This window comes from Strigops habroptila, chromosome 2 (genome assembly GCF_004027225.2).
Source record: "Strigops habroptila isolate Jane chromosome 2, bStrHab1.2.pri, whole genome shotgun sequence".
NCBI classification, from domain to species: domain Eukaryota; kingdom Metazoa; phylum Chordata; class Aves; order Psittaciformes; family Psittacidae; genus Strigops; species Strigops habroptila.
Window position 1 is genome coordinate 62264504 of NC_044278.2, and position 16267 is coordinate 62280770.

General features: G+C 41.5%; 1 protein-coding gene across 2 annotated transcripts in view; it reads left to right on the forward strand.

Moving 5' to 3' along the window:
• The window catches only part of GAS6 (growth arrest specific 6), a 43763-nt gene that overhangs the window by 19942 nt on the left and 7554 nt on the right, over positions 1–16267 (forward strand). For both annotated transcript variants that reach the window (XR_003989683.1, XM_030473758.1), the window contains exons 6-14: positions 929–1048; positions 3124–3249; positions 4395–4516; positions 5252–5370; positions 5768–5957; positions 11605–11769; positions 13283–13451; positions 15075–15247; positions 15919–16147. Coding sequence is in view for 1 of the 2 variants with exons in the window: in XM_030473758.1 (XP_030329618.1) it covers positions 929–1048; positions 3124–3249; positions 4395–4516; positions 5252–5370; positions 5768–5957; positions 11605–11769; positions 13283–13451; positions 15075–15247; positions 15919–16147 (1413 nt within the window). In the remaining variant the exon portion in view is untranslated. The remainder of the gene's footprint in view (positions 1–928; positions 1049–3123; positions 3250–4394; positions 4517–5251; positions 5371–5767; positions 5958–11604; positions 11770–13282; positions 13452–15074; positions 15248–15918; positions 16148–16267) is intronic.

A 16267-nucleotide genomic window follows, 5' to 3' on the forward strand; every position in this document is an offset into this window, starting at 1 on the left:
TGAAATACTGAAGTTATCTTCCCTCCCTTTGTTTTCTGGTTCCTTTTTTAATTCTCTGCCTGCAAGGTTTCCTGTCAGGGCCACTCCTTTTCTGCCTGCCAATATTAAGTAATTGCCAGAAATCACATTCAGCCCATCCAGAATTGTGGCAACCAAAACAGCAGAAGATCCAAAGCCCTTCCTTCTAATGTAAATATTGTGGGGAGATTATAGGATCCCTCACAAGCAGTATACTTAAGCATTTGAGACAGTTGACTACAGTCAGCTTTAAGAGCTCAGCAGCTGATTAGTTTGAAGCATATCCCCTCTTTTTCTTATAAAATGCCATGAAATGTGTTGTTCTACCTATCAGCTATCTCCAGAGTCCCATATACAAGCAGGATATAATGAGCAGGTAGGGCAGATCAACGGTGAAATCCAGGCTCTTCTGGATTTAACAGGCTTTTGCTGTGAATTTCTCTGGAGCAGTTTAGTTCACAGTGCTCAATAGCTGTGAACTTAAAATTTTTTGTCTTCTCATGAGTTCTGTAGTAGTAAAGATTTAGTGTTCTTGTTTTATTTAAAGCTTTCATCCTGAAATTATTGGTCATAGTATAATTTTTAAAGTTACTTATATAAAATACATTAGTTATAATTAGTTTGCTTCTCTAAGCAGACTTCACAGTGATTGAAGATACTCTTCTGCATTCTCAGAGCTGTGAAGGAGATACTCAGTTACAGTTCCTTCTGTCTTTTTTTTATTAAATGGACTTTAGCTAGCTTTCTTGAACTGTTTGAATGAAATCGCTGTGCTTTTTGTAACCACCATATTGCAGCTGTAATAGTGTTTCTTGTTTGGCCTTTCTCTTCCCCAATGCCTATCCCATTCTCACCCTGCAGATGATTTACAGAGGTGGAAAGCTGACTGTAACACTTTCTTTTGATGTAGATATTGATGAATGCAGAACGCAGAACGGTGGCTGTAACCAGCTCTGCCTCAACAAGCTTGGCAGCTACCATTGTTCATGCCTCAGTGGTTACACTCTTAAAGACAGCAAAACCTGTGAGGGTAAGCTTTGATGGGCCTCTCAGTTTGCTTCAGCGGATGCTGAGTGACTTGTGACTCTTATTTCCAAGACCTGGGTAGCACTGAGCAGCCCTGTTTTACTCCCTACCCTGGCTACCAGAGACTTGCTGGTAGCTTCTCTTAGCTTGGTGCTCCAGCCAACACTACATGCCTGGGCTTGTCAGCAGTCACACCATGCTACTTGCCAATATCATAACACAGGCGTGATTCACAGAGGATTTGTGGCTTGGATTGTGCTAAATTGGTTTAGCCGATCGGTCCTCATATCCTGACATTGAGAGGAGGAAGGGCTGGCCAGATGCGTTGTTATGATTCTTTCCAGTCTCACACTGTTGTAGTATATGAGCTATTTGTTTTTCTTTTGTGTGTTTCTTATTTTACTTTTCTAAATTTGGATATGTGCAGCAGCTAATGAATTCAGATAGTGCAGATGGATAAATTCACTGCAACTGAATATTAATAGCTGTAGAAAGGCCCTAGTGAAGGTTGGCAGCTATTTTACATAGCAGCTGAGAAAGGAAAGTGAGGATCTGAAGCATCTCATTGAAAATGCAGAATGAATTTACATAACCAAAACTTAAGCAACTGAGTTTTTAAAAGCATTAAGAAACTGCATGCTGAGACAGACTCGTTAATGATCACAGGTGGCTGTTAAAGTTATATGTATCTCATGAAGAAACAGGCAAGTCTGTGTAAATACCTTCTACAGATGGATGTGATGACATATTTCTAAACAGTTTGCATACCTGATCTGAACAACATATTAATGCTACCAGCAAAACCACAAAGAGCAGGATTTTATTTCGGTGTCACTTCCACTGTAAAAAGTGACAACTGTGTAGATTACATGGTATCCCTTTCTAATGGGAGCAGCCACTTAGAAGAGCCAGCTTCACTTTTGAGTTGTCCTCTGGTGCCAGCTGGCATGGACAGGTGGATGGCGAGTGGGCTCACAATTACATTTGGTTTTGTATGTATATATATTTGTATAATACCCTACTACTGTCTACCAGAGCACTGTGAACATAGTATATAAGCATTCTGCAGCTCCAGCATGTGACCCTCTGTGAGGTTACTGTCAGCTGTGGTTAATGCTAGCTGAGATTTATCATTGCATTTCAATTTTCTTTCAGATTTATTCCTGTCATTATGTGCACATACTGAAAAGTTAGGTTTTGTCTGTTGATTTTCAGACTACGTTACATAGCATACTAAATAGACTACCATTGGCCAGTTCACTCACACATGGAACATGTAATTGTGATTTTAACATGTCCTAGAAAGCAAAAGTAAATATTAAACTCTCAGTACACTGCAAATGTTTTGTCAACACCAGGATTTTGCTGGATATTAGTTAAAATGTTAGAAAAACACTTACTTGTTTTTATGGACCTCCAGTTCCAGCTCACTGTCTGCCTTCATGGTGAAAAGCCCACAACATCTCTCAGATGCAGAATCATAGAATCATAGAATAGTTAGGGTCGGAAGGGACCTTAAGATCATGACTTGTTCGCTCTGACAAATTGGGCTGCTTCAATTCCCCTTTGCCACCACAGATCAGAAGATTTAGATCTTAGTTTTGTGAATACATGAAAAATTACTGTTTGCCTGTCTGAGGAAGGAGAAGAGAAATCTGTGATACTCCACAGGCTGCATGTTCCTTCTATGTTTAGTTAAAACGCATACTTGCTGTTCCTTCGTTCCTGCTTTTTATTTTTTGTTTGCTGCTTTTTTAACCTGCAGTTTCGGCCTGCTGAATGGAGTGGGGCTTTTTGGTTTTGTGGGAGTTGTTCTGTTTTACAGTTTTTCTCCTGGCTTACTTTGCATTGTTTTTTTCAAGTAGTGGTTAATGGCTTAAAGAAAGAAAGACCAACTAGTTTTGAAAGCCTGAAGTCACTTCTCAGCTAGCTAACCCTAAAGGTAGAGTCTTAAAGATACTGTTTTTTTCAATTACCAAAATAACAAAGGGATCTCTTCACCCTGAGCCCACTCCAGTGTGTGAACATGAAGTGATTATACTCTTCTGAAGTCATGTTGTTTAATTGCTTGTTTTGCAGACATAGATGAATGCGCAGCAGCAGCAGATATCTGTGGAGAAGCTTACTGTAAAAATTTAATAAGTTCATATGAATGTCTTTGTGATGCAGGCTACAAGTACGATGATGTGAAAAAGACCTGTCAAGGTAAGGTCATGAAATAACACCATGTTAGCATCTATTACATGATTCAAAGCTATAAAACCCCAGAAATTTAATTTCAGACTTCAATAAAAGCTTTTTTTTAAAAAAATCTTGCTTACGCACTAGTCTTCTGTTCCCTTTCTGTAGTTGTGAGTTTGCAGTTTGCAGTCATCTTTGAGTTCATTGGGTTTACAGTCATCTTTGATGACTTGAATCAAGCTGTATGAGCCAGAGTACTGAAATTTCTTGAATTTATGACAAGTACAAGATCTGGTGAAAGCTCAGAAGCATCTGTGCATGTTGCTGTCTCTCTTTGTAGGACAAGAAAAGTTACAGAGCAATAGCTGTTGTTCTTTCAAAACCTGTCTTGTGATATTACTCTGAACTAGGAGCTTAATATGCATTGGAACCATGCACAGTTCTGCTGGCTACACTGCCTGCAAGCTTTCTCAACCGAGTAAGTTTTGAAAGTATTCCAAAACTAGCATTGTTCCCTGCCTTTTGTCTAGGTTAACGTAATGACTTGAATCACATGCCAACCAGCCCTACTGGGCTCTACGTGTTTATCTCTGCCTGGAACAATCCCTGTGGGCCATCGCAATTTGTCTTCCTGCATTTGTTTGTGAGAGGATAAAAACAAGACAAAGGCGGAAAAAAAAAAAAGAAAAGAAAAAAGAAAATAATGAATGAGAAACTCAGCTTTTACTTGTCTGTTGAGGATCCAGCTGCTGAGTAACAATGAAGCAAGCAGTCCTTAAGTTGAACCTGAGTTGAAGGAGCAGGAACCAGTCAGCATAGGCATAGCAGAAAGGGCCTGAAGGGAGGAGGTCTTGTCTAGAAGTTAGAAGCCAGGGCTGTGCACCAGCAGACAAGGAGTTGAGCTCTGCTTCCAGCCTTCCCACTGACCTGCTGTGTATATTTGGGCAGCTGGAATCTGTCTGTGGAAATAGATTTGTGCAGACGCTAATTCTAACCCTTCCCTCCTATAAAGATACAGCATAGGGTAAGTACTGGCTACAGAGCACTTGACATGCTCAAATGAAAGGTGCTAAAAACCAGCACCAATAATGTTTTTTTCTCTCAGATGATTCATGTTTAAACAAACTCAATTGCTGTTTTCTCCTCTCTTCTTTGCTGGTTTTGTGTAGATATAAATGAATGTGAAGAGAAGCTCTGTGAACAGACCTGTGTCAACTCACCAGGGAGTTATACCTGTCATTGCGATGGCAGAGGGGGAGTAAAACTTTCTGAGGACATGAATACCTGTGAGGTATGCTGGTCTTCATTGCTGTATCTGCAGAACAGCCCTTTATTTTACATTGCAGTTAAGAATAACTGATGAAGCTCTGGACCAAAGCCATCTAAGCTGAGTGACCAGCAGGAGGGTATCATATTGGCAAAGTCATGTGAGCTGGTGACAGTAGCTCTCCTGAAAAGAAATTTTCTTCTGAAAGTCTCTGTTCTCAGGCTCCTCCTTTCCCCATTCCAAAAAGAGCTGGCCAGTGGTAGCCCTGCCAGCCCTCTGTTTGGCTATGGCTGCACAAGCTTTTCTGATTTAGACCCAGTAGGACGGTGTGAAAGTCTCAGAGTGTATAGTGTAAGTTATGGACCAATACTCGGCACTTGGTGTTTTTCTCCTCCAGGCATTTGGGGTGGATGGGCTTCACTGGCACAGGCCGCCTCTGCGGAAACCAACCAACAGCAAGTTTTTAGCATATGTTTTGTTGCAGGCACGATGCTGCAGTAGAAACTTTATGCTGTACCTTATGAGTATGATTTCATTTTGCAGCAGGAAAACATTCCTCCAAGGCAGATAGGGGGGAGGAGGGAAGGAATGAGGAAGTGTTCTCAGTACCAAAACAACTGTATTTTGAGACTATAAACATTAAAATGCCCTAACCTACTCTGTGAATAGCAACTACATGAGAAAATAAGAGACGTACTCTGTGATTCTCTTTCTGCTGTGTGAGGAGAATAAACACTCAAATATATGTTTTGATTATAGAACATAATACCATGTGTGCCTTTTGCTGTTGGAAAAAGTGCTAAATCTATGTACCTGGGGAGGATGTTCAGTGGTGCTCCTGTCATCAGGCTACGCTTCAAAAGGAAACAACTGACGAGGTGAGGACAATTTAGAACGATAGTCAAATGCGCCTTCTGGCTTTAATGCATGCAATGGAGTTAAGTTGTTACAGTAACAATTAGTCCTATGATCATCATTATTTATTTAGATTATGGAGTCCTGTAAGGCAAAACATTATCCAAACCAGTAATTGAGAAAGGCAGCCTTGACTGCAGAGCTCCTAAGATAATTACTGAAGTATAGTAACGTATTCTTTATTCCTGATGCTATTTTAAAACGTGCGTTCACAGCTTAAGTCTTTTAGGAGTGCATTAAAAGCTAGTGTGTTTTAACAGAACTTTATAACTGCTAGAATTGATGCTATCTGTATGGAAAGTACTTTGTGGTTTTTGAACTCTGCATAACTAATTTATTTCTTGACACCTGTGCGGTCAGACTTGTGGCTGAGTTCGACTTTAGAACCTTTGATCCTGAAGGTATCCTTTTCTTTGCTGGAGGCCATCAAGACAGCACATGGGTAGTTTTGGCTTTGCGCAAAGGACGGCTAGAGCTGCAGCTGAAATACAACGGGATAGGCCGCGTGACCAGCAGCGGACCTGTTATCAACCATGGCATGTGGCAAACGGTGAGTCCAGACCACTGCTGAGATCTTACCCTTTCTTGGCTTGTTCCTGATGGCCTCTGTGAAGCGCAGCTAGACTTTGTGTATTCTTGAGGAGATGCTTTTCCAACCTAACCATCCATTCAATGCATGCCAGTACATTATACTTTCTAAGGTGAGAGTGGGATATTCTTCTTAATAAATTGAATTACACTTTATATGCATTATAAACTAGATTGAATCACTAATTTGCACAACCAGAGCAGACACAGTGCCTTTGAGATGCAGCAGCGCTGAGCTGACTTCACATGAGTTTGAGAAGATGCCCTCTGGGTGAGGGTTGAAAGGGAGTAAGGGGGAAGGAACTCTAGCTGTTATTTTAAGGAAGTTTCAAAGGGTGGTTGGTGTATGTGTAATTGCTTTTGTTTATTCATCTGTTTGTTTGTTTAGTCACAGGGCTCAGACTTGGCAACTCTCTTAACCTGCCTTATCCTTTTTTAAAGTCTTTTGGCTTGTTTGTATACAAAATAGGCTATTTCCCTTGTTAGGGAAATTTACTGGGGTCCATTAGAACCTCTCTATTTATTAATAACATAATTCCAGCAATCTCATGATGCTGTGCATCTTGGAGCTTGTAAGGATTCATATTCTTGACACTCTTGCAGAAGGTTTCCTGGTGACTCTGGAAGCATCACGGGTGCTGTCATTTGTGACAGGATCAGGAAAAGCATCCTGTAGTATGAGCTACAGTAGATTAGCAATTTATATATGCCTCTTCTGCCTTTTCTTTTCCTTTCATTTGTTTTTCTTAATTAGATTAGATCTTTTGACTTTTAAATTGATGTGTAACTTGGGAACATATCAGACAAATACAGATACTGGTAACCGAATAATCTTCTGTGTTTAAAAAAAAAAAAAAAAAAAAAAGTATAAAAAATCAGAATTATGCATTAAGGAAAAAATCAAGGTGGGAAAATTTTGTTTCTAATGAATAAGTAAAGAAGTCCTTGAGTGAATTCACTGTCAACCACTGACATTTGGTAATGTTTTCAGCAAGTGAGGTGATGTTTAATTCAGTTCCTTTGCTGTCAGTGAAACGATTTTAGATTCCAAATGGAGAGCTGTAAAGGTTCAGCAAAGCTGTAGATAAAATATATGACATGCTGGATCTTTACAGGTGGGAATAGCCTCAAGCCAGTTCTTACTAAATTTGTTGTAAGATTTGTTCTGCTAATTTGAAATATGGCAATTATAATTGCCTGCACAGAGAGGATGGAGATGGAAATTGTGAAAAGCAGCACTGGTGACACTGGGGTGACTTGGGAGTCACAAAAAACAGTCGTTGCCAAGGTAAACCATTTAAGACGGGAGCTTAACATACTTGCTAAGTGCCAGACCTCATTATGAAGTAATTACAAACTTTCCAATGTTAGTTTTGGGGAGACAGCTGAAATGTATTTTCTTTCTTCAAGTAATACAAAAAATGTTCAAACACATAGGAGTAATGGGATAAACAAAAGCTGTGCTTGCTTTCTGCAGGGAGAGAAGGCAGTATGATAAAAGTAAGTATAATTTTTAGGCAAGAATCATGGGTCTCCTGTCAGGCATGAGTATCAGGGCTCTTATCCCTAGGTACCATCATAACCAAGATATTGCCTGGCTGAGTTGCTGCAGCGCGCACTTGAAGGAGGTGATCCTGCCCCTCTACTCTGCTCTCGTGAGACCCCACTTGGAGAACTGTGTACAGTTTTGGTGTCCTCAACATAAAAAGGACATGGAGCTGTTGGAGCAAGTCCAGAGGAGGCCATGAGGATGATAAGGGGACTGGAGCACCTCACATATAAAGACAGGCTGAGAAAATTTGGGCTGTTCAGCCTGGAGAAGAGAAGGCTGCGTGGAGACCTCATAGCAGCCTTCCAGTGTCTGAAGGGGGCCCTACAGGGGTGCCAGAGAGGGACTCTTTATTAGGGACTGTAGTGGTAGGACAAGGGGTAATGGCTTCAAACTTAAACAGGGGAAGTTTAGGTTAGATATAAGAAAGAAGTTCTTTACCGTGAGGGTGGCGAGGCACTGGAATGGGTTGCCCAGGGAAGTTGTGAATGCTCCATCCCTGGTGGTATTCCAGGCCAGGTTGGATGGAGTCTTGGGTGACACAGTTTAGTGTGAGGTGTCCCTGCCCATGGCAGGGGGGTTGGAACTAGATGATCTTAAGGTCCTTTCCAACCCTAACTATTCTATGATTCTATGATTCTGTGCTGTGCCTGATATTGGCCAAAGGCAGAAGGATTTACCCACAGATGACTGGCAGCAGGGGGAGGGAGTCTTTAGTCTCTTGACTTCATGGTTGACTCGCCTCAGAGATTTGGGATGTTGCCTGCATTGCTGAGGTGCTGTTGATTTCTCCTTTCTCTTCTCTAGTTTCTTATCCCTTGCCTCTGTCCTGCAGGTACTTTGTTCCCTTCTGCTTAACATCCAGTGTCACCCCTGTCTCTAAATGCCATTTAATCTATATGGCTGAGTGATCCAACTATGTCTCCATTTTATCCCCTCCCTCATTTTTCCTTTTTCCTCTGTCCAGCATGGCTTTTAATTTGGGAAATCCTGTGAAGAGGGGTTGCTCTTTTTTACCTGTCTCCTTTCATAAAACGTGTAGCCACACATTTCATTTTCAGCATAGACTTGTGTGTACTTTTCAGCCTCACCTTCTGTGAAGCACAACCCCAACAACCTTCAGAGGTCACAGTCCAGACTCAAATGCAGTTTATGAGTTTTAGTCTGGACTTCAGTATGCACAGGATTAAGTACTTAGTTTTGGTTAGACCTGGAACAGTGGAGTTTGGATACTTGGCAGAACTTTATAAGAATTGTGAGAAAATAGTAATTTTACTATTTAAGTTTCAGCAGATGAAAAAACAATAGCCATTTAAAAGCAAAACATGAGAAAAAGCACCAGCAGTGTACATTTTTTGGTCTCTTGAGCAGAAGTTGCGTACTTTTATGGAAAGATGAAGGCATTTTCAAAACTTCAGGCCAATATTTCTACCTGGGTATTCTCTCTGATGTTGATCCCTCCTAATCTATTTTAAAATTATCATTCCCAGCATTGAAAACACAAACAAGCAAGCCTCAGGAAAAACTTCTAATGTAGTTATTTGTGTGTAATCCAGCTGTGTGAATTGGCACATATGAACTCATGATTGTAGAGAATGCAGCATTGGCCTTCTGTTTGTTTTGCATTTCCAAAAAAGTCATCATTTTGTCTTATTTTCAATGGTTATTTTAGTACTGCTCTGAGGACAGTATGGTTAGCAAAAATAGTAACTTACCTCCACTGTTAAATGTCAGAACTGAAGGTTAAGCAATCAGAAGCAGATTCATATTTGGCATTAACCCTGCGGCTGCCTGTAGTCCCATTCCTTTTCAATGCTGCCCACTTGCTTTTCAGCAAAGAGCAGACAGGCTGGCTGTGTGCTATGAGTTATCCAGGGCATGAACCCAAAAGACAAAGCTGACTGCCCTTATGGCTAACCATATGGGAACCCTTAGTTACAAGAACTGCTCGCGTGAATGTCCCCGAGCACACTGTGACAGGCTTCTTCCAACAAAAGGAGGGAATTAGAGCAATCTGCTAACTAGCAGATTGCTTCCCCTTTTGGTTTGTAGGTGTTGGTGGTGCACCATCAATTAAATATAATTGAATATGAGGAACCCAAGCTGAAACTGCCCGAGGGCAGTGTGAAGCAGACAGAATGCAGTTTCCTAAACTGGAATGTGTTAAGAGTTTCCATGGGGATTAACCCCTTCTCCTATGGAAGTTTCCACTGTTTTGGGTTTGTTTATATTAATGATCAGATACAGCTAAGAACTTGGCCTAATTTGTTAAAATTTCCATGTTACTACTTTCTATACAATCTAATAAAATTTTAGAAGGCTCTGAATTTTGGTGGCCCTGCAAGTTGCAGGATTTCTTCACAGACAAGCACAGTATGGGCATCGCTGCAGCCAGCTTTTCCCCATTCCTGTTTGCTCCATCGCTGCCCAAGATCTGTGCTAGGAGCAGGGAGATGGTCTGTGCCAGCTCCTTGTGGCAATCCATATCCCAGTGCATTAGGGCAGTGGTGATAGTGACACCGATGAGAGACATCCAAGTGAGATTTTAGCTAGATAGCCAGTGCGGATAAGCTAGCTGGGCTGTGGCTGCCAGGACCTGTGGGCTTCTGTTCCCACCCACTGAGTGGACGTTACAGCGTGCCAATGCCCAAACAAGCCTGTTTGAGACTGGCTTGTGTGGCTCCATGGAATGCAGTCAAGGGTTGTACATGCCACTTAAAACAAGCAAGCTTCAGACAAGTAAATTCATGTCCTGTAGGATACAGCAGAGAGCAACACACCAGGTGTAAGCAGTGTTTTAGCAATATAAACCAGACGGTACTAGAATCCACAGGAGAAGAAAATGTTTGACAGTTTGAATAATCTTTTCGACTATCAAATTCACTTAATCTTCATTACTGAAGACTACAATCCAGAGGGAGTGTCCAGGTATAAATCTGCTCAACCCTGCCATCCTTTGTTACAACCACAGAGGGAGAGCTCAGCATGGCTGATGGAAAGAGTTTGGGGACAGCTGCTCTCAAAATGCAAAGAGAAAGATGCTCATGACATGGCCTCTAGCAGGGAGAGGGAAGAACAAATCTAAACAGCCACTCAAGTAGATACTTGGTTCTATACAGTGGCTCACTGATGGAGGCAGCATCTGGGTGTCCCAGGGAACAGAGCTGTATGGGTGAAGGGTGAGTGGGTGGGAAGGAGTGCTGTGCTGAAGATTATGAAATAGCAGAGGTGCACTTCTTTCTTCTTCTCTACAGGAAGAAAGGGGTTGTCTTCTGCTACAGCCACAGAACACCCCATCAGTAGCAGGACCCAGGTCCCAAGGCAGGAGAATCCATGCTGCTGTTCAGCAGCGTGCTGTATGTCAGCTTAGTGCTTCACCTCCTCACCCATTGCGGAGCTGGCTGATTTACAGTGCTTCTCTGTGCATCCTGGTCATAATTAAAATTATGATTTTTTTCTATTTTGAAATTTCAGTGGTGATAGGATCTTCCTAAAAGTAGCTCTTCAGAGACATGGAACTAAAAGTTACAGTGACGTTTTGAGAGAAAAGTTATTGCCTATTACACATTTTTATTACCCTCTCAAAAATGACATCTTCTGTCATTCTTTTTTCAGGGGTTAGTATTCCAAGACTGTGGCTAGAAGGCTTCTGCATTATCTTCCACTGGTCCGACAAAAAACACCTTATCTGTCTTTCCAGTTTTTCCTTTCACATGCATTTGCAATAGGAAGATTCTCATTAATAACTCCTTATTGCATTTACATTTTGTGTAGAGCAACTTCCAAATGTCATGTAGTTAATCCTCTCATATTTTTGTGTAGCTGTTTTGAAGTATCTATCTGGGCTGTCTTCACCATTAGAGCAACCCCAGGTTGCTTTCTAGAGTAAAGATTTACATATCAATGTGGAATGTAAACTTAAAAGGTAGACAAAGAGGCTTGGGGGCAGAAAATATTTCTTCATCTTGGGGATTTCACTGGTGGTGTCTGTCCTTTAGTTGAGGCTGCAGATACTAAGTTCTTATACTGAATTCTTCTATTTGCAATTTTACTTTTTTAGATCTCTGTTGAAGAACTCGAAAAAAGTTTGGTTATAAAGGTCAACAGGGATGCAGTTATGAAAATAGCTGTCTCAGGGGATTTGTTTACTCTAGACAAAGGGCTGTATCAGCTGAATTTGACAGTAGGAGGCATTCCTTTCAAAACAAAGGACCTTATTCTACCGGTAAGTATAGCACAATCACTCATGTTGTTTTGCATGCCTGAAGGGCTTGATTTCATCTTCTCTTGGGGTAATGTAGGTCCTTCCTGAGAGCAGTTCAGCCTACCCTGAAACAGGTGGAATTATCACCTTCTGGATACAACTTTGTCTCCATTGACTATAGAGGGAGCCTAAGGCAGTAGCAAAGGTGAGACTCCTGTTTTTTGATTGGTAAGTTTGGGTGAGATATGTCTCACCCGTTGCGTGCAGAATTAGGACATACAAAACTGGAGCACATGACAAAATTACCAGTGGTCATGCTGGCTTGGAGACCCTGAGTGGCGCTGGGGTGTCAGTGGACACACCACTGTGTGAGGCTACCACTGTACCCACTAAGTCTGGAAACAACAGTGTTGTGATCAAAGTTTGTGCTTCACGTATATTTTATTGCATGTTTGCTGCTTGCATTTGCTGTTTCAGTTTAGTAAGACCCAAGTCAAAACAAAAGCTTATTTTTTTATTTCCTCCTAATTCAAGTAGACAGGGCATATGAATAAAAGCTAAAGCGCTCTTTGGGTGAGATTGGATGATTGCTGTGTTTCTGAAATAGCTGCTGCTCAGGCTGTTTTGAATGTCCACCACACACGGAGTTGGCACCTTGAAACCCAAATTGGCATCTCGTTATTTCTAAATGAGGTGACAAGCTTATGGCTCTGCAACTGGAAGTGCAGCAGCTGAGGAAGGCTCCTGTTCCTCACAAGAAGTCATTCATGGCCACTGCTTGTCTGAAACATTAAACTCGGGGTGTGGCCTGAATATGGGATTGGGAGCCAAAAACTCCTGAGGTTTTTATCCTGGCTCAGACACTTAATTCTGCTTCAGTTAACTGGCAGTAATGGTCCTGATTTAGATGCTTTGCAAGGAGCCTTCTCTTTACATACTGTCTCACATTTTAATGCTGGCATTTGGTACAGGATAACGTAACTAGAAGCTGTAAGGAACAAGCGTGTACAGAGTGATGTGCACGTCTTGTGGCTCAGGCACCCCTCCCTTAAGCCAGAAGCCAACAACTTATGCCCTGATCAGGTCCAACATCTTGAGTGTCATGAAGGCTGTTTGCAGTGACACAAAGGATTGGGGTTTTTAACTTCAAGTTAGCCTCCAGCATTCGCAATGCAGAATTATGGGAGTTACATAGCTTTGCCACAGAGTTTTAGAAGTAAATCACCGTAATGATGTGCAGCACATAGAGGAGCTAGCGGAATCAAAACAATGAAATCAGCACCTGCATTAGCTAGTGCCTTTCTGACCTGTGGAGACAAGCTGAGCTCAGGGGAGTTTCCTGGGAAATGCTGACCACTTACTTGCTTGGGGTTGCAGAATTGGTGTTGCTTCCAATTGTTATGCATGAGCATAACACATCAAAATGATTTCTCCTGTTCAGTATCATAACAACTCAGTATTCCTCTGCACCCAAAATCACTTATTCTTCACTGAACAGTAGTTTAAGGTATGGGATTCTGCTTTATCTTCCTAGATAAACCCTCGGCTGGATGGTTGCATGCAGGCATGGAACTGGCTGAATGGGGAGGACTTCACTATCCTAGAGACCATAAAGATGAACGAAAAGATGCAGTGCTTTTCTGTAGCAGGGCGAGGGTCTTTCTATCCTGGACGAGGTTTTGCTGTGTTTAATCTTACTTATGGTAAGTACTTTATATTTTTTATTTCTGACCTATTGTCCTGCCATTAACCATAGTTGGTTAATAAACAGTTTAAAACTTATATGTATGCCAGACTCAGTGTTGATCGATGCAGGAAAGACTGCAGCTGTGGATGGAGAGGAATAGCTAAACTTGTGGTTCATAACAAAGGATGGCGTACACATGATGGCTAGAGCCAGTACGAATACACCTAGCATGGATTAGGTTCTCTCTGTGTAGCTCCAGTAATGCATTTCGCATCCAGGGTGGTTCCAGCTCATCCTTAGCATTAGGGGCTTCACATCTCTGTCAGCAGTGCAGGTGGTTGCAGCCCTATTCGCTATTTTCTGCTAAATAGGGAGGGCTGCAAGCCATAGTGCTGTATCTTGAGTTTCTGATGGACAGAAAACCATTATTGTCTGTAGCAAAATGTCTAAGACTGGATTCACTTTTAATCATTGGGTGGTATTAATTACACCTGGGACAAACACTAAGCATATCCCTGATACAAGCTGAATAAAATTGGCCTAGATATAGTAATAACAAGTTTCAAACCAAACTTGGCCATACTCAGAAAGCACTCAGAAAGACACCATTTCTTTGTTCTAGATTATTCTGTCTATTTATATGTGCAATTAGCTGTCAGTATTTTGAAACCCATACAAATGCCAACCATCTATTTTAGTTTGATGTGTAAGTTCTCCTGTACAGAAGCCTTTGCGCATCATTATGTGGATTTTTCTGCTGTGCCATTGTAAATCAGGGAGTATCGGGTGTTTGTCATCTTGTTTAACACGTGGATTCAAAAGCTACAAGGTAAAGACAAGGCAGCATCTGAAGCACAGATGACAGCACTCAGCAGAAATGAGGCCTCAGCACCTGCATTTTCCTATTTTTGTTTCTACAAAAAATAATCCTTTTATGGGGGCTTTGGAATGGTGAGCTTTATAAAGAACTTATTCTTTTGTATTTCAAGATGTGGAGAATGAGCAAAGCTAATACTCCAATGAAGGGAGGTTGCAGAAGCAGGATTGAAATCTTTCTTTCTAGTGAGCATCAACTTTTAAATTACAAGGGCACTGGGGCAGCAAGAAGGATGCCAGAGAGTTTAATTCAGAGTTCAGTAGGTGAGATAAAAAATCCCATGCTTCTGAGAGGCTGGTCAGAAATTGATTAGGTATGTGATCAGTGTAGTGGGCCTATATGCTTTTTCACTTTAACAGTTTCCTCTATGTCAGATTTGTACTTAGGCCCCTCAATTATATTTGGACAGTCAAGAACAATCAAAAAATTGGGTGCCCTATATTTTAGCATGTCTTTGGTTGTGCTGGATTGACCGCCATGGGGTTTTGAATCTCTCTTTGTATTAGAAAAGCTTAACCTTGTCTTTTGACATTCTGAAAGGCAGCAGCAGAATGCAGAGCATAACAAGAGGAAACCCATGCCATTTTCTTCTCTGATTTTATGTTCAGGTGCTTTGGAATTTTTTTTTTTTCTTTTTAAGAAATGTGGCCATCCCTCCATATGCTCATCCATGTATCCTCTTCTCCAAGTAGAAACTGCACAGCCTACCCATTTGATTTGTTAGTCTTATGTTTGTCATGCTATGCATTTCTTTTTCTGCAGTGCAGCCTATTTCAGGAAATGAAACCAAGACAAGCTGGGAAATAGAAGTAAATGCTGTGATTCAACCAGCAACCGACACTGGTGCGCTGTTCGCTCTTGTTACAGAAGAAGCATCTGTCCCTTTATCGCTGTCTCTGGTTGACTATCACTCCACAAAGAAACTGAAACAACAGGTACAGACACAAGCATTTTTCTAGAGAGGGTTCTTTGCTGCTTCCTGGGAATTGAAAGTCATTTTCAAAGAACAGTTGTCAGTTGCAAATGTGGTCTAGGTCTCTTGGATGGAACTGGTCTCTTCAATGCAGGCATATTTTGTTATGTTTTTCTGGCACAGAGCTGTTTAATGCCATAAGCATACAAATTCCATTCTCTGGAGCTCATCAGTAACAGTCCCAAAATCAAGAGACAGGCTTTAGGTGTCACTCCAGGTGCTGCTGAAGCTACTGATTTAATGGTATTCGTAATAAAGGGCTAGATTCTGGCATTAGGCAAGTGTAAACCAGGAATGAGTTCACTAAAACCCACGAGCCAACTTTTCATTTATAGTACAGCAGCTCTAGTGTGTTTGGTTCCAGTGCAATATAACACAACTTGAAAGACCCACTAAGAATTCTTTCTGAGAAGACAGTGGTTATGTCTTAACAGTCCCACTAGAACATTGGTTTTTTTTGTCTATGCAAATGAGTTCAGAACACAATCAGCAATATTAATAAGGCTAATTCTGTAGTGGCTCTGCAAAATCTTTGTAAACAAGGCCACAGTGGGGTCATCCTGGTCTTGGACAAGCACAGCTAGACATACTTCTGCTCACTGCTTCTTTTTAAATCTTTTCCCTGCTGTCCAGTATATCATCGTGGCCCTGGAGAACACAGTTGTGTCCAGACTGGCAATAAATCTCTGTGATAAGAAGGAACACTCTGTGGACGTCTTCCTCAAGAAAGATCACTTATCCCTGAGGGTAGATGGGATAGCAGGAGAGAGTGAACTAAGCATCTCTGAGTTAGAGGACAGTCTGTCCATTTTGGAGAGCTCTTTGCAGTCAACGGTGAAGACATACTTGGGAGGATTACCAGGTGAGCATCCGGTTTTGTAGCATGGACTACAAACTCCCAACCTACCTTGCTGAGCTGGCAGTCAGGAAAACTGTCTCAATTCATTCAAGCTGGGAGCCTCCTCCTCTGTTTCTGCTTGAG